We start from the raw sequence: 23481 nt of genomic DNA, 5'->3' as shown, positions 1-23481 counted from the left end.
GCTGAAGTTGCCTCTGTTGCCATCCTGTGTTCCTTCTGCTGCCACTGCGTTGATGCATACACCTCTGTGCCTCTCACACTGTTGCAACCTCCATTGTGTTGCCTTAGATTTCTGCACTCAAGCACTGCCTTGCTGCTCCACCACACCTTGCTCCACCCGACACCTGTCATCATGCTACTATTGTTAAGGGCTCCCGTAGCTGGATGTGATCCAAGAGTTTGGACACCTCAAGGATCCTACCCCTAGTATGTAGTCCTCCTGACTACAACTCGATATCACCCCACCTCTTCTCTAGAGGCGCATGAGCACTCATTGCACAATCGTCATCAGTCTCGACTTCTTTCTCCGCCTTAGTTGGAATTGCCTTTGAATCAGAAGTTTCTCCCTTGCCTTTCTTCCTAGGGCACTGAGATGCATAATATCCTAAATCCCCACAGTTGAAGCATATGACCTTGGAGATGTCCTTCTTCTTCCTCTTCCCTTGTTGTCCCGCAGATGCTAGAACCGCATCCTCCTCCTCATTTTTCTTAACTCGAACTCCCTTACCACTACTCCCCGACTTGGTCATTCTCTTGATCTCTTCCTGTCGAAGAGTTGCCCACATCTCCTCCCAACTTTGGAGAGTCGCTCTGCCCAAGATGCTTTGGACAAATGTCTCCCAGTGCTCGGAGATTGCATTCAGAGCAGTCCTGACCATAAACTCTGGATCCAGTGTAGACTCCATGGAAGTAAGTTGGTCCCGAATTTTTTGCAATCTGAGGAGGAAGGGAACTATCTCCTCTCCCTTCTGCATCTGATATGACCGCAGCTCATTCTTCAATAGCATCTTCCGCTACAAGGAAGAGCCCTGGTATAAGGTGGTCAGGGTGTCCCACATCTCCTTTGTTGTGTTCTTCTCAGCAACATGTGCTATTACATGATCTTTGACCCCATCTAGGATCATGCACTTCGCCCTCACCTGAGCCTCTTCATACTTCTCATTCTCAGTGGTGTCAACTCAGATAGCCACTACTTTCAAGGCATAGTCCTTGATGCGATGTCTATCCAAGATTGCCAGGATCCTGGCCTTCCAGATGACAAAATTGGAAGCCCCGTCCAATTTGTCCTGATCCCTCAATCCGTTCACTGCCATCTCCGCTCCTAGACTCCCTCTGAGTCTCGACTTCCCTCCTGGAAATCCTCTTGCCAACTGTCGAACCGCTCCTCTCCAATCCTCCTTTGCAACTGCAACTCGGATCTAGATTCCTTGGCTAGAAATCCATCGAGGTAGTGATTCCCTCTACCTTGGTTTTGTCCCCTTAGACATTGTTCTGCACAAACAGAAACAGCATCCCACCTACTCCTCAAATCACAATTTGCATAGCTCCCTTAGCCCCGGCAACTGAAGAAACTGATCCCCTCAGGCTCTGCGCAATCACGACAAAGGTTGAATCTGCTCCTCCGGCCAACTGCGTCAATCCTACCTGGCTGAGTAGGATGACATGGCTCTGCGTAAGCCTCTTCTACCTCTCTCTGCCTCTGCGTTGGCCCTTCCCTTGGCTCGAAATGCTGACACAAGCTCTGCATGAGCCTCTACGTCACCCTCTAAGCACTGTGTCACCTCTTCTCTTGCTGCTTCAACTCTGGAACAGCGTTGTCTCTCGGGACAGCTGCTTCTGCTGCAAATTCTTCAGATTTCTCCTGCTAGCATCTTCAGTCCTCTTGTGATCTACAACCTCCTCTGATACCATGTGAAAATTTCTAAATTTAACACATCAGAAACCCCTACTGCAATATCTGGTTTATTATCTCCTACTTGTTATTTACATTAACAAGTTATTTATATGCATAAATATCGAAATAAACACAATTGCAGCCTTCACAAACATACAAATCGGCGATTGAAATAAACTGAGACAACACAAGGGACACCGTTATTTTCGACAATCGTCCCCGAAAAACCCAATGCGGGAAAACCGGTGCAGCAGATATGAGGGTTTTATTATTGTGCGGATTTCTGAATACAACTAGGGTGCCAGAAATGGCTCACCCTTCAAAGATTATCCTCGGCAGAACTGCCTTTCTCCAAAGACAAATATTCTGACTAATCAACATCCAGATGATTGGCCCCACAGTGACTTCGACTGTTCCTCAACTGGACAGCGAAAGCTGCTCCGAGCTATCTTCTGGAACCAATGTTTTACAACTCGGACTCGGACTCGGACTCGGCCGAGGATCGACTCCGACTCGGTAATGACTCGGCCGGCTCGATTTCAATGACTCGGTCGTTGTAAAAAATACATTAAATATTTATTTTTTTTATAAAAAAACATAATTTTAAATATTTTAAACATAATTTTAAAGATTTTCATTCAAGTTTCCAAACACACAACATTATAATATACATGGAAGACAACATATGATCAAAGTAGGCTCATGAACCAATCCATTATATCAAAATGGTACGGTGGTACCCAATGGCAATAGTAAATACATAGTCAACTGTAGTCTGTCATACATGATCAAAGACTCAATAGTCAAAACAAAATACAAATAACCAAGGAGGCTAGTAGCTACTGCCAGAGGAGCCAAGATCATCTCGACCAATCTCTGGATCATCATCATCAGAGTCAGACAAGGGGCCCCATCAATGACCAGTACTGGCTACTGCTAGAGTTGCCAACATCATCTAGCTCAGTGTTACTTGGGAGCAGGAGCGGAAGTGGGGAGCGAGAGCGAAAACGGGAGCAGAAGCGACATTTTCAGAAGCTCCAGGTTTGAGAGCGAATCCCAGAGGAGTTCAACAACCAATGTCACTAACATCAAGGTACACAGAGGGATTGGTGCTCTTGATTAAATACGAGTTCCATACCCTAATACATGACAAAATTCAATGGAAACATTGCAATCCTAAAACCCTGAAAAAATGATAAGTCTGCTGGATTTTGAATGAAATCTAAAATTCTACTTTCTCCATATGAAATCCAATGAGGTTGGAACCACTCTTAAACATCCTGAGTCATTTCATGGTAATGTTAAAAATTTAAGTAAAAGGATGAAAATGAAGATTAAGGAGAATGTCACTTTTACTTTAAGAATTTAACATTACCATGAAATTTGAACATCATATCAATACTAGGAGAGGGGAATGGACCCCAAATAGCACTTAACCAATTTAGAAAACACCTTGGAGTCCCCAACAATCAGCCAAATGTTAAAAAGTTAAAAAAAAAAATAGAAAAATCGTTGTTTCTTTGGGTGACTGGCTGAATTTAATGACTCGGCCGAGTAGATGTGCAAAACGGCCGGGTTGACCGAGTCATGACTGACTCGGCCGAGTCATGCAATAACTCGGCCGAGTCAGTCATGACTCGGCCTCCCGGACTGGTTTTTCTACCGGGTCACTCCTCAAGGCTTCAACTCGGTTCGACTCGGCCGTTTCGGTTTCGAAACGGCCGGTTTGTAAAACAATGTCTGGAACTACCTCACCCTCTAGGGACTGTGTCACCCTCCTACGACTCTGCGTCAGTTGATCAACTCTCAGTCTAGCCCATGAAATCACCTCAGCGCAGTCTATTCAACCCAGCATCAGCTCTGCAGCCCTCTGTGTTGCCTGCGTCAGCCTCTTGGCCCTCTTCGTCCTCTGCACTAGCCTCCTCAACCTCTGCGTCAGCCTTCCTAGGCTCTGCACTCTCTCTGGCACTTTCTCTACCTCTCTGATATGTATTCTCGGCCTCCTGCTGAACTACCCCTCGCTACAACAGATCACTAACTCGATTTCTCAGCAAACCCTGCCCCATAAAATCGAATTGACTAATCAACTTGGTGTGTCTCCAACTGACCCTCAAGCCTCTTCTTATACTTTTCCTATTGACGATTCAACGACCGAGATTAAGTCCCTAATCAACAGATAAAATTAGAGCTGGCGTGATCCTCGTTATTTAGAACTTTCTCACCCACATTATATTAATACACATTAATATTTTAATTTTACTAAGTTTAAACTTAGGGTCTCATTAAAAATATTAATTATTTTAATATCTCCCCATCCGGGTGGAATTTCCCCAAACAATTTCTGGGTATTGGAGATCTCATATGCCTTAGCCTCTCCACCAATTATCACCACCATCTACAACATCAACGTTATTACCACATTTGATGATTTCCTGGGAAAGTGTATACAAGAGGAGGCCAGAAAGATCTCCAAAGGTTGAATTACACATCATGAAGAAGGAGAACCTATTGTTTTTACAGCCTATAACAAGAGAAAGAAAGGTAATAAAAAGAAATATGCTTTCAAATAAAATAAAAGGAATCTAGACATGTCAAAAGTTAGATGTCTTAAGTGTCAAAAGCATGTTCACTTGCTCGTGACTGTAAAGAAAGAAGAAGAACACCTAGTGAAGCGGAAAAACTTATGATACGCAGAATTTTATATATATAAATATTTTATTAAAGAGATGAAATTACAGATGATGATTGATTACAATAGGGTTCCTGGCTTATATACCGCCATGGACACCCTTTGGGAAAGGGAATGATCTTATGATCGTGCCCTTTCGTCTAACTAAACCTAAAGTTAACTAGTTTTTTACATAACATTGCCTTCCTCTCGAAAGAATGCTTTGTCCTCAAAGCACATGTAACGACGGATGTTGTTGACAAAATGATTCATTCTCCCAGAAAGCGTCTTCTTCAGGTAAGTCCTTCCACTTGATCAGATATTCCAAGATGATCAAGGTCGCACACTTTAAAAGGTCTTGGATTAATCTCTCAAGTTCCGTTTTTTGGTGATGTGGATATCGGTATGGCTTGATGTTGACAGGGTCTGACCCTGCCTTGACTTCTATTGTATGCTCAATTTCCCTATTAGGCGGCCTCTTCATAGGTAGGTCTTGAATTACTTTTTCATGCTTCCGAATCAGATCTTGTATCCCTGGTGACTCTTCTCTAGTCATATTTGCAGATAACATTTCTAATTGGTGACATTGTATTGCATAAGCAGGTGCTCTTCTTCGACTCAGCTTCATCATCTGAGATGATGATACAACTTGATTTTCTGGTGCTTGGAATCCATGTAGTTTGTACTTCTGACCTCCCCATTTGAATTTTATAAATTGTACTTGATGGTTAGCAGCATAAGTACCTAAAGTTCGTAGCCATTGGATACCTAGGACTACATCTACTCCTAACGGTACCGTGAAGAATGGAGACTCCAGATTAAAGTCTTGAATCTGCAAATTGACCTTATGGCATTTCCCTACCTTTTCAATCTTCTTACCATTAGCTACCATCACTTTCATGTTTGGTAAGGGAAATGAAAAAATATTGAGTCTCCTTGCCACGGTTGCATATAAAAAATTGTGTGTGCTACCTGAGTCAATGAGAACCACTACGTTGTTCTTCTTTATGTGTCCTTTTAACTTTAAATTCTGAGGTTGTGATATACCTGTCATAGCTGATAATGACACTTGCGGAATACTTACGTCATCTAATTCTGGTGAGAATTTTGGGGTGTCTTCTGTGTCTTCTATGTCATAATCTTCACTGTTTGAATCATTGGTTACTTCACAATTATATAGGTTCTTTAGTTCTTTTCCTTTAGCACATCTATGTTTGGGGTCCCACTTCTCACCACATCGCCTACATTTCCCCTCTTTTATCCTCTGCATTTCCACATTAGATTTTTCATCTTCACAACGATGTGGTGGAACATATCTTGTATTATTTGAGTCCACATACTGGGGTATCCTTCGTCTTGCATAAGTTCTTTCCGCTTTTGACCAAAATATTGGTTCGGATTTCTTTTCGGTTGTTTTTGCTTTTCGTCTTGCTACTTCTATAGATGTAATGCCATGCATCTCAAGTTCTGCTTGTAAATAGGTTTTGAGTCCCGAGATGTATGACTGAATTAGACGAGATTCTGATAACCCAGGTACTCGTGTTACTAAAGTCTCCCATTCTTGAGTGTATTCGTCCACACTTCCTTTTTGTCGTAGTTTGATGAGTTTTGAAAAGAACTCTTTTTCTTTTACACCTTGAAATCTTTTTAAAAAAGCATCTTTAAATTTCCTCCAGCTAATGACGTGTGTTGTTTTTTTCCACCACATATACCAGTTATATGCTTCTCCTTCCATTTTCATGGATGCATGTCTGAGCTTTTCGTCATCGTCAGTGATGTCATATATCTCAAAGTATTCTTCTGCTTTATTTATCCATGGAACATTGTTTTCTTCGTTTCCATCGAATTTAGGCATCTCAACCTTTGCCCTCTTCTGGTATGTGGCTAATGGTTGAGCAAAAAGAGGGTGTTGATTAGTAAGGGTATCCCAAAGTTGCTTGTTTGTAAAGGCCGTGTTACTTGCTTCTTGGTGGGGTGTCGCTGATTTTCTTGGGGATTCAACCTTTTCATGAGAATCTATTGATTTTGTTGAATCTGATGAGAGGTGTTCTTGATTCTCTTCACTTTCTTTTAATAGCTCTTCAGGTGTACAATTCGACCTTTTACACAGAAGTCTCAGCATTGTTAAGGCATCTCTGATGTTTACTTATGTTTGGACATGTTGACTTTCCATCTTTATCTCTATTCGATTTGTCGTATCTTGAAGATTTTTGATTTTGTCTGCTTGCTCCCCAAGCTTGCTCTCGAATTCATTTAATCTTTTATTGACCTCATCGTGGTTGCTATTTATCTTATGCTCTGCATCCAACAATTTTTTTTGGAAATCCGCCATTGTCATTGTCGACATTGAGCGGGTTTGCGGGGGCGTGTATTTATTTGCCAGCGAAAATATTTTTTCTCTCTTTTTTTTTTAATTAGCTAAAATAAATTTTATACATATAACTTTTAATTAATTAAATTAACTTATGTATATAACTTTTAATTAACTAAAATAAATTTAATTAATTTAATTAACTTTTATATATATACCTTTTAATTAATTAAAATAAATTTAATTAATCAAATTATATATATTATGTATAATATATAGTAGAATTACGTATATATGTTATATATATTATATATTTTACGTGATATATATATATATATAAATGTTATATATATATATATATAGATATATAAATTTGACGTTATATATGGTTTTATATTCCTACTGTCACGTACTATTTTCAGAATTATTTTAATGATTGAATGGACAGTCACGTCCCACGGAAGTGTCACGTTCCGTTGACTGTTCAAAAGCTGCTCGTTTTTTTTTTGCGTTATTATGGCAGACAATTGCCAGGGCTTCCTAACCGCAGAGCCACGCAATCGGACAGTGTAACCGCACCGACAATCGGACAGGGATATAACCGCACAGAATAATACCGCAGATAAAAAAAGGGACGTCGGAACTTCAACGTTATCACCTCAAACAAAATACAGGGCTTTCTGAACCGTATCCCCTTAATTGATTGATAGTTATACTATTAATAATTAAATTTCGTTAATACGAACCCTGACGTGTCACTAATCGTTGCACCGTATTGATGGTATCATTTATTACGTCGTCACCCGGTCACAGCGTGTCGGTCCTAGGGCAACACAATCAGGGCAACAATAGAATGGCGTAGGCGGAACGGTAGTGACTATTTGGGATTTGCGAAACAGGCAGAGCGGAGGTCTGGGTTCGGCTGACGGCCAACAGGGTTATGGTAACAGCGAGAGATGAGGTCGATGATTGGTGGCGTCAATGAGAACCTGTGTTTTGAAGGCAGAGAATCGACCTGCTCTGATACCAATGAAGCGGAAAAACTTATGATACGCAGAATTTTATATATATAAATATTTTATTAAAGAGAAGAAACTACAGATGATGATTGATTACAATAGGGTTCCTGGCTTATATACCGCCATGGACACCCTTTGGGAAAGGGCATGATCTTATGATCGTGCCCTTTCGTCTAACTAAACCTAAAACTAAATAATAACCTAAAATTAACTAGTTTTTTACATAACACCTAGATTCAAAAACAAATCTAATTATAGAAAATACTCTTTTGAAAATCAAATAAAAGAGCATCCTAAAAAAATAAGAAATCCAAGATAAAGAAATAATGCAGTAGAAACTCAATCATAATATTTTCTTGTTTTTTCTCTTTCCAGTTCTTCTACAGATTCCTTTGGTCGTTGGTTAATTTATAGTGGTGTTTCCAAACATTTTATTGGTTACAAAGAAGCATTCTCTAATCAAGTTGAGAGAGAATAATTTAAATGTTATCCTTGGAAATAATTCTACTCAACAAGTTAACGGTTATGGTTCAGTTTCATTTCAGTTAGATGATGGAAAAACTATTTTTTGCAAGAATTTTTGTATGTACCTGGTTTGAAAAAGAATCTTGTATCCATATCTGCTCTAAAGATAAAGGAATGAAAGTTGTTTTTATTAAGGGAAAGATCCTAACCTGCCCTTTGAGCTCAAGTATGAAAGAAGCCTTCTCTCTTGGATGAAGATGTGAAGGGCTTTACAAAGTCAATGGTAAACCCATTCATGCACTGGTCTATGATACCGATCTTCAATGTGAGCTATGGCACAGAAGATTTTCTTACCTACACTACAGAGCCTTACACCTCATGTAAGGAAGATGATTTCTGGAATGTCTGAGATCAGAATGGATCATGAAGGAGTTTGCCCAGGATATGCAGGCCGAAAGCATATAAAGGGACCATTCCCTTCAAACAAAACAAAAACTAGTCAAGTAATTCAGGTCAAACATTTTGATTATGTGGACTTATGTCTGTTATACTTCTCTTGGTAGCTACTTGTATTTCATCATTTTTGTTGATGATTTTTCGCAAGACATGGATATTCTTTACGAAAAAGAAAGGGGAAGCATTTGACATGTTCAGAGATTTCAAGGCTCTGATTGAAAATCAAATTAGAAAGTTTGATCAAAGCTTTCAGATCTGATAACGGAGGAGAGTTCACCTCCAATGGTTCTAATGATCTTTGCAAAGACATCGGAATAAAGAAAGAAACCATTGTGCCATACAATCCACAACAAAATGGTGTGGATGAGAAGTAGAAATGAACCATTATGGAAGCAATCAGAGCCATGTTGCATGATCAAAAGCTACCAAATTTTTTGTGGGGAGAAACTGCAAATATTGTTGTTTATGTGCAAAACGAAACCCCTCATCAGGGCTTAAACAATAAGACTTTTGAAGAAGTCTTCACTGGTAAAAGGCCTGAAGTGAGTCATTTGAGAATCTTTGGTTGTCCTGTATACGTCCATGCGCCAAAAGAGAAAAGGAACAAGTTGGAAGCTTCTAATTAAGAAAGGTATGTCTGTTGATTATTGTGATAACTCAAAAGCTTATAGAATTTATGTACATGGTCAAAGAACTATAGAGTTTAGCAAAGACGTAACATTTGATGAAAATGCAGCTCTTAGAAAAGCAAGAGACTCTCCTCATCCTACCATTGTTGAAAGACAAGTTGTTAATGGAAAAGAGGTTGCATCTGAATCTGAACCGGAACCTAAGAATGAGTTTGTTGATAATCCAATGGATTCCATTGATCCTCTAGATCCTCCACCACATTAACCTCTTACGAGAAAGAGACCACTATAGTTGCGAGATACCTTGCAAGATGTTGAACAACATGTTGCCCCAAGAGAAACATTCAGAGAAAGCAAGAAGCCAAGTCGGTTTTTTTAAGGGTACGTTGATGCCATGAGCAACATCATTCAGGTAGAACCATGCACCTTTGAAGAAGTTGCAAAAGAACAAGTCTGGAAAGATGCCATGACTGAAGAATACGAGTCCATCATCTAAAATGATGTCTGGGAAGTGGTTCCTAGACCTCAAGGTAAATCTGTTGTCACTTCCAAATGGTTGTTTAAGATTAAACATGGTGCAGATGGTAGTATTGAAAAATATAAGGCTAGATTTGTAGCTAGAGGTTTCTCTTAGAAAAAGGGAATAGATTATGATGAGATTTTTGCACTTGTACCTCAATATACTACTATTTGATATGTTGTTTCCTTAGCTACTAGCCAAGGATGGACTCTTCACCAAATGGACGTGAAAATTGCTTTCTTGCATGGCTTCCTCAAGGAAGAGGTATTTGTGGAATAGCCATAAGGCTTTGAAGAGCATGGCAGGGAAACTCACGTATGCACACTGAAGAAAGCCTTAAAAGGGTTGAAGCAAGCTCCAAGAACTTGGTATGCTCGCATTGATAGCTACCTGATAAAGTTTGGTTTCACAAGAAGCAATGCAGACCCAAACCTCTACTTAAAGGCAGTCCAAGGTATACCTTTGATTTTGGTATTGTATGTTGATGATTTATTCTTAACATGAGGAGAACCTCTTATTCTCCATTATAAGAGGGAGTTAGCTTCTGAATTTGAAATGAAATACCTTTGTTTGATGCATTACTTTCTGGGTCTTGAGGTCTAGTAAAGACCTAGTGAAATGTATCTTTCTCAAAGAAAATATGTTGTTAAGCTTCTTGAAACATTTGCTATGGTAGAATGTAAGTCCATGCATACTCCTATGGAAATGAACTTCAAAAAATTATGTGGCAAAGTTGCAAGACCTAATCTAGTAAATCCCATAGAGTATAGACAGCGCATTGGTGCTTTGGTGTTTTTTGTAAACACTAAGCCTTGTTGTAAACACTTTAAGTCAGCATATGATTGATCCCTTTCATGCCCACTAGTTTGCTGCAAAATATGTACTCAAATACTTGCATGGAACTATCAATATAGGATTCAAATATACTGCTAAAAATGTAAGACTTCATGGATATACTGATGTTGATTGAGCGGATAACTCTACTGATAGAAAGAGCACTTATGGGTGCTACTTTAGCTTGGGATCTGCCATGATCTCTTGGATGAGTACTTGAGGTAGTTTCACCGACAGCATCTTCCCTAGAAAGGTATGCAATGTCTAGGGAAAACACCAACAAAAATGGGAAACTCAAATGAGGCCATCAAATTTCAAGTTTTTTATGTAACTTACCGACTTTCAATTTTTTCACAAATCAGCATAATGTAGTACCTTATCAAACATGATTGTATTGGTGGCATACAAAATATTGATGTATAGGCATATGGATACTCCTCAGAAGGCACAGGCTAGAAGCACCATGGCATGCAAACTAAAATATCATGTATTTGCAAAACAGGTACATAATGAAGCAAGAGTGCTTGAAACAAACCAAGGGATTTTGACACCACGCTTCCCTTTGTAGGCGACTTCCCACCCATAAATGTATGTAAGCCAATAAAAAATCCTAAGTATCATAAAAAGTCACTATTTTTGCTCTTCAACCAAAGTTGTCAAATAACCAAGCATAATTAGTTGAAACTTTGAATTTCAACTTTATACAGATGACTTAATTACAATAAATGATTAAAAGAAGAGTTTTATCAAGCACTGATCAGCAATTTCACAAGCAACTCTTGGGTGCACGAATGCATATATACAGTACAGATATCCATAAATGAACTGCACGCAACGAGCATCTTATTAAGTAAAGATAAACATGGTTATTCATAACCATAATATAAAATAAAATAAATAAATAAAAAACGCACACACACACATATATATATATGGAACGACACAGTAAACTTCTCTAATGCAACCATTTCTTGTAAATGATATTATCCATACATAAACACAAGAAGGTTACAGAAAACCCTCACCTGAGGGTTCAGAAAGGCAAGCTCTCTAGCACGTCCAACAATTGTGTTATAGTCAAACTCTGTGTTGGTGGTAAAGACTATGGAATAAAAGTAAAACATGCAAGATCTATATTAATGGATCATTAACTCTTAACTGCCAAACTCTAAATAGCTATGCATTGCATCTACAACATAGAAATGACACAAAAGACCAATATATGCATGCATGCTTCTAATCTGTAGAACAGGTAAGGAAATGCAACTCAACTCAAGCAAAAAATTAAAAATCATCAATGTACCTTCTTTATCTGGCCAAAACCTTACACGTGTTCCTCGACAAAATTTGGATTCACCTAAAATTTCATGAGAGGTGAGTTCAGTCACTGCTTTTCCACACACAAATGTCTGATTCCATTCCTTTCCATCACGCCAGACTGTCACTTCCAATTTCTAATATTCAAAAAAACCAATAACTGTTATTAAACAGTGAAAAAAGAGAAAAACAGGCAACAATAACTTCATGAAGCACAGTATTGATGTTACAAATACACAATGTCAATAATAGCAACGAGTTTTACACTATAATTAGAGAGGCAAACTTAAATAGAAACTACTGCAGTTAGAACTACATTCAAATTGTTGAAAGAAATGTTCTGAAGTTTAATACAATACATCTTTGGAGTGATGGTGATGAATCAAACCTTATTAGAACACAGAAGACACAACATGCAAATCTAATTAAAAAGGGATAAAAATGGAAACTGAAACTGAAATTGTAGAAATGCCTTCAATTTACTGAAATAACCGCCAAAACAAATCAAAGAGAGTTCAATGTTGAGATGAAGTTGTATGCTTTACTTGAGGTTAAGACCATCCTAGTCATCATAGTGAGACCATAACCCCTCTTGGGGAAAGCACCCTACCCCCTGAGTTCACATCTCATTTGTAATATTATCTTGACTATCTTGATCACTTATATAAGTGACCTTTACTTTGACCTACAGGGACTATATCAAGCGTTGCACTTTCTTTTGATAGTAACTGATGTGAAGCTGTCTATCAAACACTGTTTTGGTTATGGCTATAGCTATAGCTCCCTCTCACACATATGCTCTTCTAATTTGTGCACTAATGCTGGTTCATCTTCTATTTGTTGAGATTTAAAGTTTGTTGGAATAGGGTTTTCCTGGTAAGTTTCATTTGATCCTCCCTCTCTTTGCTTGTACATGTTGTTTTAAGGATGACAAGCCCTCTGCGGAAGGCTATTGTCTGCTTGGTTTTCTTCTCCCAATGCAGCAAATCTCTCGCGCTATAATGGCTACTAGATCTTGCCACTTTTCCTCTTGGTGCGATTATATAGGTTCATTCTATCCTCCAGGAGAATGTATCTAGACACCTAGGGGCTTGAGAAGTCAAGAAACTTCTACAATAATGAACCACTAGCCAACTCATACACAAGTGAGTCAAGTTAAACTCCTTGGGAATAAAAAACTCTAGAAAATAATTCTCAATTATGAGTTTTTTCTCAGTTGTCTCAATTATGACAATATTATTATCTCATAATTATAAAATTTTGACAAAATATTTATGAAAAATAACTCAATTATGTAATTCCGCCCTTTTAACATGGAATAAATCCCACATAAGTTAAAGCAAAGGTGAAAGGGGATGCATTCCAACCAACAACTGAGGTAAGTTGAACTTGGGTCTCTCTAACTATAATCGAGTGGCAAATAGGGTTATAATAGGTAACACAAAATATTCACTAATCAATGACTCCATCTTCACCAAATAATACTATTGTTGCATAGAATGTCCAGGCACCGCAACAACGACTCAGATTGGGGGCCTTCACCCTAATCCATAATCTCTCTGTTTAAGTTGTCTCCGAACAGCAGACTAAGGTGGGTAGAGGCTACAGAAATGGAATGAAGAAGGACTGGTTGGGAACCAACCAGTTCGGGAGACACAGTTGAGCGACCAAATACTTGTTTAGATCTAACAAGACTTAAATGATTCGATTTAGACAATTGATACCAGTGCCTTGTGGAGTCAACTATCTTGCTAAGAAATTTAGGACCAAGCATAAGATGGACAACTGTTGCTAAGGAAAATATTATTATGATGAAAAGAGATGCAAGTTGCAATTAGCAAAAGGGATGAATGAGCCTAGATGTTAAAGACTCAAAGCACTTAGATTGTGATTTATTTTGAGTTAAATGCTAAGTACTTAAGTGAACATTTAATGAAGAATCCCAATTATGTAGATGCTCAAAATACTCAATTTCAAGAACCAAAAGATATACAATTTTCCACAAGTCCACGATAGAGTACTCAATAAAAACTATTGATCACAATTATTGAAATATTCTCAAAACTAATTCAAGAAATATCCAATAATTCAAGTAAATGAATCCAAACTTAGAATTAATTTCCCTTTTAGACAGTGAGCGATCTTAATAGATATCAAGCATTAAAACCAATGATCACAAAACTTAGTTGAAGCATGCAAATAATGAAAGCCTAAGCACTTAAATTTCAACGATTTAATATTCAGGATAACAATGAAATTTAGATGCTAATTAATGCCAAAACACCTCTTCAAATAATTCTGGAACTTATTAATTTTTCTAATGTCTCAAATCCAGGAAAATATATTTTCTCCTATGGTCAGACTTAGAGAAAATTTAAAAAATTTATATGTTGCCTTGACTATATAAGAATTTAAATTTTTACCCCACAAAAATTTTAAAAGATTATAGGCCCACAAAAAACCCTTATCACAAAAACTCAAAAAAAAACTTTTAGATTAAAATTTATCTCACTTTAGCAAGTTTAATGTGATAATGTTTATGAGAAATGGAAATTTAATTTTCTTTTTTTAAAAGGACCAATGAATCAAAATAAAAATTAATCTGATAAATGAAAATTTAATTTTCATTAAAGTGGCAAAGTGATGAATGAGTTTTTAATGTGGAAAAATCCAAAATTTAATTTTTCAAAGGGGAAAGGCCATCTTTTAAAAACTCAAATCGAAGTATGCTTCAGAAGCCGACGGCGTGAGGGAGAGTTGATGGATGCAAGTTAGGAAGAGAAACAGGCAACAAGGAAAGATTGGAGGAGTAGCAAAAGGTTGCGGAACGCTGAGGAGAAGGTTGGCAAGGATGCAAGGGATGCGGAAGAGAGGAGATGGAACACAAAATAGGAGGGAGCAGACAGGAGCTAAAGCAGCGGATAGGTCGGAGCTAGGGTTGCAGATTGAGGCAGCTCACGCAGACGATGAGGGTCGACCAGCAAGGAGGAGAGGGTGAGGAATATAGGCCAGGAGAGATGGGACAAGAGCTCAGATTTCGAAGAGGAAAAGGCGCTGCAAGCTGGGAGGATAAGGATGAAAATGCAGAGGGGAAAGGGAGCAATAAGCTGAGAGGAACTAACACGAAGGAACTAAGGATTGAATAGGGCCGCGGGACAGAGGATCGAGGAGGAGATAGGGTTGCGGATCAAAAAAATGAGCAACATTTGAGCTACTGAGGAAAAACCTCGGGGATCTAGCAACTAACTAGAAAAGGGTTTTGAAAAGAAGACAAGAGGGACCTGAAAACTGAGGGGATGCGGGCAAAAAAGGAGGTTGGCCAGCATATAGCTAAGAAGAAGTTAAGGGTTATCCAAAAAAATTAAAATTTTATTTAAAAAAAATTCCCAAAATCAATTTATGAAACTGATGTAATTCCACTTTAAATTTGCCCTCAGAATTTACTATGAGAAACTTTAGATCTGAATCTTCAAATGACTGATTTCGTCGTATTTTATCCCTGCAAACAAAAAATTGAAGCTAGATCTTGCCCTCCAGGGCCTAGATCTACGTAAAAACCCCAAATTTTCCTTGACAACCTTCAGATTTGTGCCTGCACAAAGCAAAAAATAAAACCCCAGATCCCACATATATACAAAAACTAATTGAAACCCAAAACCCAAGTGTCAAAAATTTTAAAATAAATTATAGATCTATACAAATAATTTACAAATCTATCAGATCTGAGGAGTATGAGTCCGACTCCACTCCCAAATTTGTAGATCTAAGGCTCTTCCTAGCCAGATCTCGTTATTTAGCACAATTTTTAGAGATAAATAATTTTAAAAGAGGTATTAGCCCAGAAAACCCTACAAGAGAAGCTTCGTTAAAATAAATCCTTGGGTTTAAATCAAACAAGCTCTTCAGATCGTATGCTTTGGGAGTCGGTTGGTCCAACCAAGGACTTCCCCAAATGCCCAAATTTTAAAGTACGAATGATTTCTGCAAAACACTACATCAAATTGTCAGATCGATAGAGATACAAAATAACAATATAATCTTCAAGAATTAGAGATACCTACTAATTCAATCAAATTAAAAATTGCTACCTTAGATCCAATAAACTAAGTAAGATACCAGTGCAATAGATTATTCTGCGAAAGTTATAAATCAACCATTTGTAAATAATATTCAGCAAAACATTAAAAGTAATATTACCATAAAATACCGAAGAGAAACATTATCATCAATAAAACCCCAAAGACTTGTGTTATATTATCCCAGAAATATTACAAGAGAGTTTCAAGAGCTAGTGCACGATCTAAAAGATCGGATAATTTGAATGACAAGTGACCTCTAATTTATAGATAGATTCTCCAACGGCTAGTTGGCTTGATCCCTGTCAAAGTAATCTCGACCATTGAAAAAGATTTAATTATCTTTTAATCTCCTCTATCGAAATTATTTTATTTTTTGAAAAAATTCGAATTTTTTCATTTAATTGAATTTTAATCAACTCAAAATTAATTATTTTGAGTTGATTTCCTCAAAAAATTGATTTTGACTTAACTACCAAGACCCAAGGGTCCAAAATCTCTTGAAATTTTCAATATTCCCTTGGCTAGGGACCTCCAAAAATTGATTTCTCTGAGACCCACAAATTTTACCTCTTGAAGAATTAATTTTTCCTAGGTCATAAAATTAATTAAATTTCTGGCATAGGGTTTTAATTAATTTTTGCCAGAAAATTTAATTAATTGACTCATGAGGGGATTAATATTTTTTTCAATCATCAAATATTTGAGCCATGGTGTCTAACTATGAGGGACAATGCACTAAGATATATTTTACATCAAAATATTACATTTTAATACATGAAGGGGGAAACTCGTTTGTTATAAACCCTCATTATTTACCCAATTCTGCGACTCAAATATGATCTAGTAGACATAATGATTTGTAATAAAATAAATTAGTCAATTAGCTAAAATTATTCCCAAATCACTCTACAGAAAATTCAACTAGAACACTAGGGCTTATCTAAGATCTTGACAAAACTTTGTTGATTATCCGTGTTTAGAAACACACATAAATCGGTGAGATGAAAAACCTCCTATGATAGAAATCGTCACCAAAAAAGTAGGATTACCTAGGTTGTTACAAACATAGACATTCTTACTAGGATCATTTACATTATAAACTTGCAGAATGGGTTTACAACTTTTAAACAATGATGGCTGAAGATGATGATGAAATCTGAATGATCTCACTGTTCGATCATGATGGAATCTTCTTGCGAAAATGTATACTGCTATAGGGTAGTTGACGCGGAGTGGTCAACAAATACAACAAAATGCTTGGGAATTATTAAGAAGAGCTCCCTTTAGATGTTTGTAAAATCGGAAAAGAGCTTTCTTAAATATAAAGGATAGCTTTGCACGAAAGTGCCACAGAAACTCCCCATGTACAATAACAGGATGGAATCAATTATCTCTTGCAATTCACCCCCTTCTCTACTACTCTAACTATACGAGTGATGTGTAAACATGTGCAAATTTGAACATGATATCACATATGAATCACTGTTCTCAAAATTGGATAAGAAGTGGTGGACCTAGTCGGTCCGACCATTTTGATGTCTGTTCCCACAAAATCTAGCAAGCCTACTACAAAGCCTCACTAAGCAGATCCAGACCCCAGGGTAACAAGAGATCAGCTATCATTGTCACCTAAGCAGCCTTTCTCCAGCTATTTAGTGGTATTCAATCACAAGGGAGGCTTTCCTGAAAGATCACCTAAAGATATTCACTAGGAATGGCTCAAGGTGATAAAACGAGGTCTGAAGATTCGGATACCGTAGCAGCAAAGCCTAGAAGGCCTTACCAAAGCTCAAGTACTTTATTCAAAAGACCAATTATAGGGTTGTTATAAGTTAAGGTTTTACAAATTTCCAATGATAAGGAAAATGATGTCACATAATAGCCAAAAGAAAAGATCTTTCAATGATAAATCAACAAAGGGGAAATACCTTCAAATAAATATCAAAAATCTAAGGTTTATAATGGACTTTTAAGGCTAAAAGTATGCAGAAACAACAAAAGATCATGACATCAGCTCTAAAGAAGGGATTTAATACGCAAACAATGCTAGATGCATTTCCTACTTTAATAGCAATAATACATCAAACAAATTACCTTTTAGCAATATTTCACATAAATACCTAGCCCTTGTTGAAAAATGTAACTAGGTTCAGTGTTCATAAAATGTATTTGTCAAAAGAATTTTTATTATTGTCACAATGACTTATTAAAGCATGGGTTTCATGCATGGGTCATCATTTTATTAGTCAAAGTCCCCATTGTGGACTCCTAGGATTAATAAAGAGTCATTAGAGTCATTGTGTATTTTATGAGACCCTTCTTGGGCTTTAAAACGATGTAAAAAGAATTATTTTTGAGTCAAAAATGAATTATGTAACCTCCACACCAAGTTGGCCTCAAGGAAGGCAATTCAACCTCATTGGAAGGTTATATATACAAGGCAGTTCGACTTCATTTGGAGCATCTCTCTCTCACTTACATAGTTCGACATCAAAAGCTGGAAGTTGGAAACTGGGAAAAAGTGTGAATGTGAAGAATGAGGCTTAAAGAGGTGCAAGTTTGGTCAAGGAAGAAGGGAAGAACAAAATCGAAGCTTTGGTGTCCCTCTCTCTCTCTCTCTCGTGTGGGTTGGTTTAGGGGTTCAAAGTTTCCTTGTCAAGGTCAACGTTGTTGCTGATGTCGGAAGCTGCGAAGTCAAAGTTGCTACGGTCGAAGTGTTGTTGCTGCTAGGTCAAAGGTTGGATCGAAGAAGGAAAGGTTGGCTTGGTGTGGAGGAGGTCTTTGTCTAGGTTGAAGAGTCTCAAGAAAAAACTATTGAAGGAAGATATCTTCACTAGGTTTTCCCCTAGATAGGGGTTTTGCCCTGGCAGAGTGCCTACATCTTGTGCCTTGTGTTTTGTGATCTTCATGCACATATAATTTGGTAATTTCTTGATGAAAGATAATATAACAAATAAGTAAAAGAAGACGACAAAATTCACAAGTAATTATCAAGAAAGAAAAATCTAACCCTAATCCTACTAGCATTGATTTCTCAACATGGTATCAAAGCTAAGGTCGAATGGGATTCACTTCTACAGGAAGATGGATCAAGAATATTGTTTACTACTTATTCAACAAGATCAAAGGTCAAGGGTTATTCGTTGCACTTATAGGATCACTTAATGATGATAATGCATGGATCATTGACAGTGGAGCATAAAGGCATATGACATGGGAAAGTAAACAACTACAAACTTTATCAAAGTAACCATCTTCCCATGCAGTGGAATTGGGAGACAACAAAAGCTATCCTATTAGAGGCCTGGGATCAACATCTTTGAAGTTGGAGAATGGAGCAAAACTACATCTCAACAACATACTATATGTTCCAGGTTTGAAAAAGAATTTGCTTTCAATTTCTTGCTTAGAAGATAAAGGGGATAGAGTTGCTTTTGTTGATGGAAAGGTCTTGGTTTGGGGAAAAGATTCAAGTATTAATAAAGCTAGGGTTATTTGAGTCCGTGAAGGAAGTTTGTATAGAGTCATTACACCACCTCCTCAAGCCCTAGTTCATACAGAAATCTCTCCTATTGAGCCATGGCTTAGAAAATATGGCCATCTTCACTACAAGGTTATTCATACTCTTAAACATCTAGTTCATGGCATCCCCAATATCAATGAAGCTTGTGAAGGAGTTTGCAAGGGATGCTCTTTGGGAAAACATGCAAGAAAACCATTTTCAAATAGTGACACAAGGTTTAAAGAAATATTAGACCTCATATATTCTGATGTGTGTGGACTCATGTCTAACAAATCACTTGGAGGTCATCTTTACTATGTAACATTTATTGATGATCTCTCTAGAAAGACATGGCTCTACCTTCTCAAGAAAAAGGATGAAGTATTTAAGAAATTCAAGGAGTTTAGATGCGAAGTGGAAACCCTAACTGAAAGAAAGATAAAAACTTTTAGATCCGACAATGTTGGGGAATACATTTCTAAAGAATTGATTGCATGTTGTAAAAAAGCAAGAATTCAGAGGGAGCTTATTGTTCGCTACTATCCCGAACAAAATGGAGTGGTCGAAAGAAAGAATAGGACAATTGAAGAAGGTGTACGAACAATGCTACTTGATCAAGACTTGCCAAAGTTTCTATGGGAGAAGCAGCAATGACAATCGTATATATTCAAAATAGAAGTCCTCGTAGAATTCTCGATAATATGACACCCGTGGAAGCATTCACAGGAAAGAAGCCAAGTGTGGACCATCTCTGAATCTTTGGTAGTCCTGCCTATATCCATGTTCCAAAGGACAAACGAAAGAAGCTAGATTCTACAAGCATCAAATGGATCTTTGTTGGCTATAGTCTCTCCTCAAAGGCATATAGAATCTACATCAAGGAAGGAGACACATTGAAGTAAGCAGAGACATTATATTTGATGAGAATCAAGCCTACAAAAGATCGGAGGATATTCCTATTGAGAAGGACCAAGTGAGCCTGTTTAACCTGTGGTCATACCAAGCACAAGGAAGAGGCCAAATTGGTTAAAATCTACTCTGGAAGATGTTGAAGGGCTTGGAGATGCGAAATAAACCTTAAGGGAAAGCAAAAGGCCAAAGAGATATTAAAGCAGAACCATCTACATTTGAAAAATCTACTCATCAAGAAGTATGGAAGAAATCTATGCAAGAAGAATATCAATCCATCATGAAGAATGGGGTTTGGCAAATCATTCCTAGACCTAGTAACAAATCCGTTGTCACCTCAAAATGGATCTACAATATCAAAAACGCTATTAATAGAAGCATAGATAAATACAAGGCCAGATTTGTTGCAAGGGGCTTCTCTCAAAAGGAAGGCATAGATTATGAAGAAACCTTTGCACCCACTGCAAGGTATACTTCTACTACATCTTTGGTTTCATTGGTTGCCACAATGGGATGCAACATCCACCACATGGACGTGAAGACAACATTTCTAAATGGGACCATCGATGAGGAAGTATACATTAAGAAACCCGAAGATTTTGAAGTAAATGCCAAGGATACTCATGTCTGTAGACTCAAGAAAGCCCTGTATGGTTTGAAGTAAGCTCCTAGGGCATGGTATTAAAGAATGGATGCATACCTTCTAAGAATTGGGTTCGTGAAGAGTTTCATTGATCCAAATCTCTACATCAAGGTTGTGAATAATCAGCCAGTTATTTTTCTACTGTATTCGGATGGCCTATTCATCACAGGTGTGGAGAGAAGAAGACAAGAATGCAAGAAGATGCTAGCAACTAAATTTCAGATGAAGGATCTTGGACTAATGCACTATTACCTTGGTCTGGAAGTATAGCAAAATCCTGGGGAGATATATTTGGGGCAAGGAAAGTACATCATCAAGTTGTTGCAGAAATTTGGGATGATGGATTCCAAGCCCATGACTACTCCTATGATCACCAATCTCAAGAAGTTGAGGAGCTCCGACTCAAGTCTCGTGGATCCTACCTCGTATCGTCAGTTGGTAGGTTCTTTGATGTATCTGGTAAATACTAGGCCAGATATATGCTTTGCTGTGAACATCCTCAGTCAATTTCAGTTGGAGCTTCATCATGATCATTGGATAATTGTCAAGCATATATTGAGATATCATTGTGGTACGATACATCACTACCTAAAGTAAAATAGCAAGGAAGTCAAATTGATTGGCTTCACAAATTCTAATTGGGGTGGCAGCGAGACCTGTTACCCACAATTTTGTCAGTAATATCCCTAGGAGAAAAAATTTCTCCAAGATGGTCCTCAATCGGCAACCACCAGCTAGCTCATTGTGTCAAGTCTCCACCCCCCTGAGCAAGCCATGTGGTCCCTCGCCCATCTGCCATGATCGTACGTTTGAAGGTGGGACTCCCGAACCAAAAGGTATGCCTTGTTATTTGGAAATTGAGTATTGTAGTTCGCTTATCATGGACACTTTTGGGCATGGATTAATGGGGGGATTCAACAGAAAGAATGGACTAGGCCTGTGTTCTTGTCCACTAGAACCCTTTTAGGTATTAACCTTGGATTCTAGTCTCGTGGGATCTCTTTTACTGGCCCTTTGGCTCTAGGGATGATATTTCATGGGAAACACCGAATTTGGTTGCGTGGTCCCGCTCCCTTATCTGCTTATATTACCCTCTTTCCATTTATTTTTACCCCATTCAGCATTTCTCCCACCTTGGTCCACATTCCTCCACTGGGTACACAAAGGGTTAGCATGCCCCATCCCCTTGCCCGCACCTTGGGTCATGTCCTAGAATGAAACCCGGAGGTTGATGCAACTAAAAAGAAAGATAAAAGCATATATGGCCACATTCAACAGGGAAATGTACCACAAAATGCAAAAGATGGTCGGGACAAAAACATTTAGCATGTGGGCAAAAGCCAATACATGAGCTCTACCCCATTTATCGTGGCCATCATCTTGGTTCCCGTGGGTTCTATAAGCCTCCCTCATCATATAGGAACCCATGATTGTCCCAACCCCTAGTGGGCAATGAACCACCCCACCTTCAAGGGGGGCAGTCACTACTTATCTTTTACATCATGTTCTTACCCCCTTGAGCCCCAAGTTGTTAATCGAATAAAATCATAAAAAGGCCAAAGGCATAAGAAGAAGGGTGGAAAAAATCAAGGCAAGAGCACCTCATGTACCATGATTGCTCCCTCCTACACATTATAAACCCAAGTGTGGAATTCCCTCTTATTGGCTACCCTTGTACCCGACATGTGATCCAAGGCTGCCCCTTCTCATTCCCTACTGCATTCACTTATCTGCCACATGCCACCACCTTTTGAAGGATGTACCTTGACTATATTATCCCCTTTAGAAGTAGAAACCACCTAATAGGATTATTGGTTAACCCCATTTGGAGTTTAGGAGATATTGGCACATCCCAAAGCCTGTTATGGACAGGCAGGCCATTATGAAGTCCCCACTTGTGATCCATGATTAGGTAAGCTCATTTACTTGATTTCTCTAATGACTTGTTGTACTGGAAGGCTAGGGGTCCGATTGGAACTTATGCAAGATTGCAGATGGTTTCCATCTTGGGTTTCGTCTCCCTATACGGGGTCTTAATCCTCAACAGGGCTACATTGGCACATGTAGGGTTAGCGTTGAGAGCCATGGGCCTCCATAGCAGCAGATTGCACTCCATGGATCCCCACATACATTCAAATATTGCTCGTGGATCACTTATTAGACAAGGAGGATGCACCTAATCCATCATGCCCAGTTGGCCACAAATCTACACCATACACTTGGCAGATGATCCAGGACTTACATGATGATGTGACACCACCTACACCATCATCCTAGCCCTTGCGGACAATCTACAGGCATCTTCGATTTGTTTGGAGACCCATGGGGACACTTGTGTGCCCCCACATGTTATTAGGAGCACCACAGGTTATTACAAGGGGCCAACCCCTTGTCTATTGCTCTTCAGGGTCCTATC

General features: G+C 38.3%; 1 protein-coding gene across 9 annotated transcripts in view; it reads right to left on the bottom strand.

Annotated features, from left to right (window-relative positions):
* Nucleotides 1-23481, bottom strand: part of LOC149237610 (DNA gyrase subunit B, chloroplastic/mitochondrial-like) — a 396014-nt gene that overhangs the window by 222363 nt on the left and 150170 nt on the right. For all 9 annotated transcript variants that reach the window (XM_089372714.1, XM_089372709.1, XM_089372710.1 and 6 more), the window contains 2 exons: nucleotides 11919-12069; nucleotides 11641-11717 (listed from right to left, as the gene is read on the bottom strand). In XM_089372714.1, coding sequence (XP_089228840.1) covers nucleotides 11641-11717; nucleotides 11919-12069 — 228 coding nt within the window. The remainder of the gene's footprint in view (nucleotides 1-11640; nucleotides 11718-11918; nucleotides 12070-23481) is intronic.

Source organism: Pinus tabuliformis, chromosome 8 (genome assembly GCF_031772625.1).
Source record: "Pinus tabuliformis cultivar Carrire ecotype Pingquan chromosome 8, CPIR1, whole genome shotgun sequence".
In the NCBI taxonomy this organism is placed as follows: Eukaryota; Viridiplantae; Streptophyta; class Pinopsida; order Pinales; family Pinaceae; genus Pinus; species Pinus tabuliformis.
Note: the sequence above shows the minus strand (reverse complement) of the source record. Positions and strands in the feature narration are given on the sequence as shown.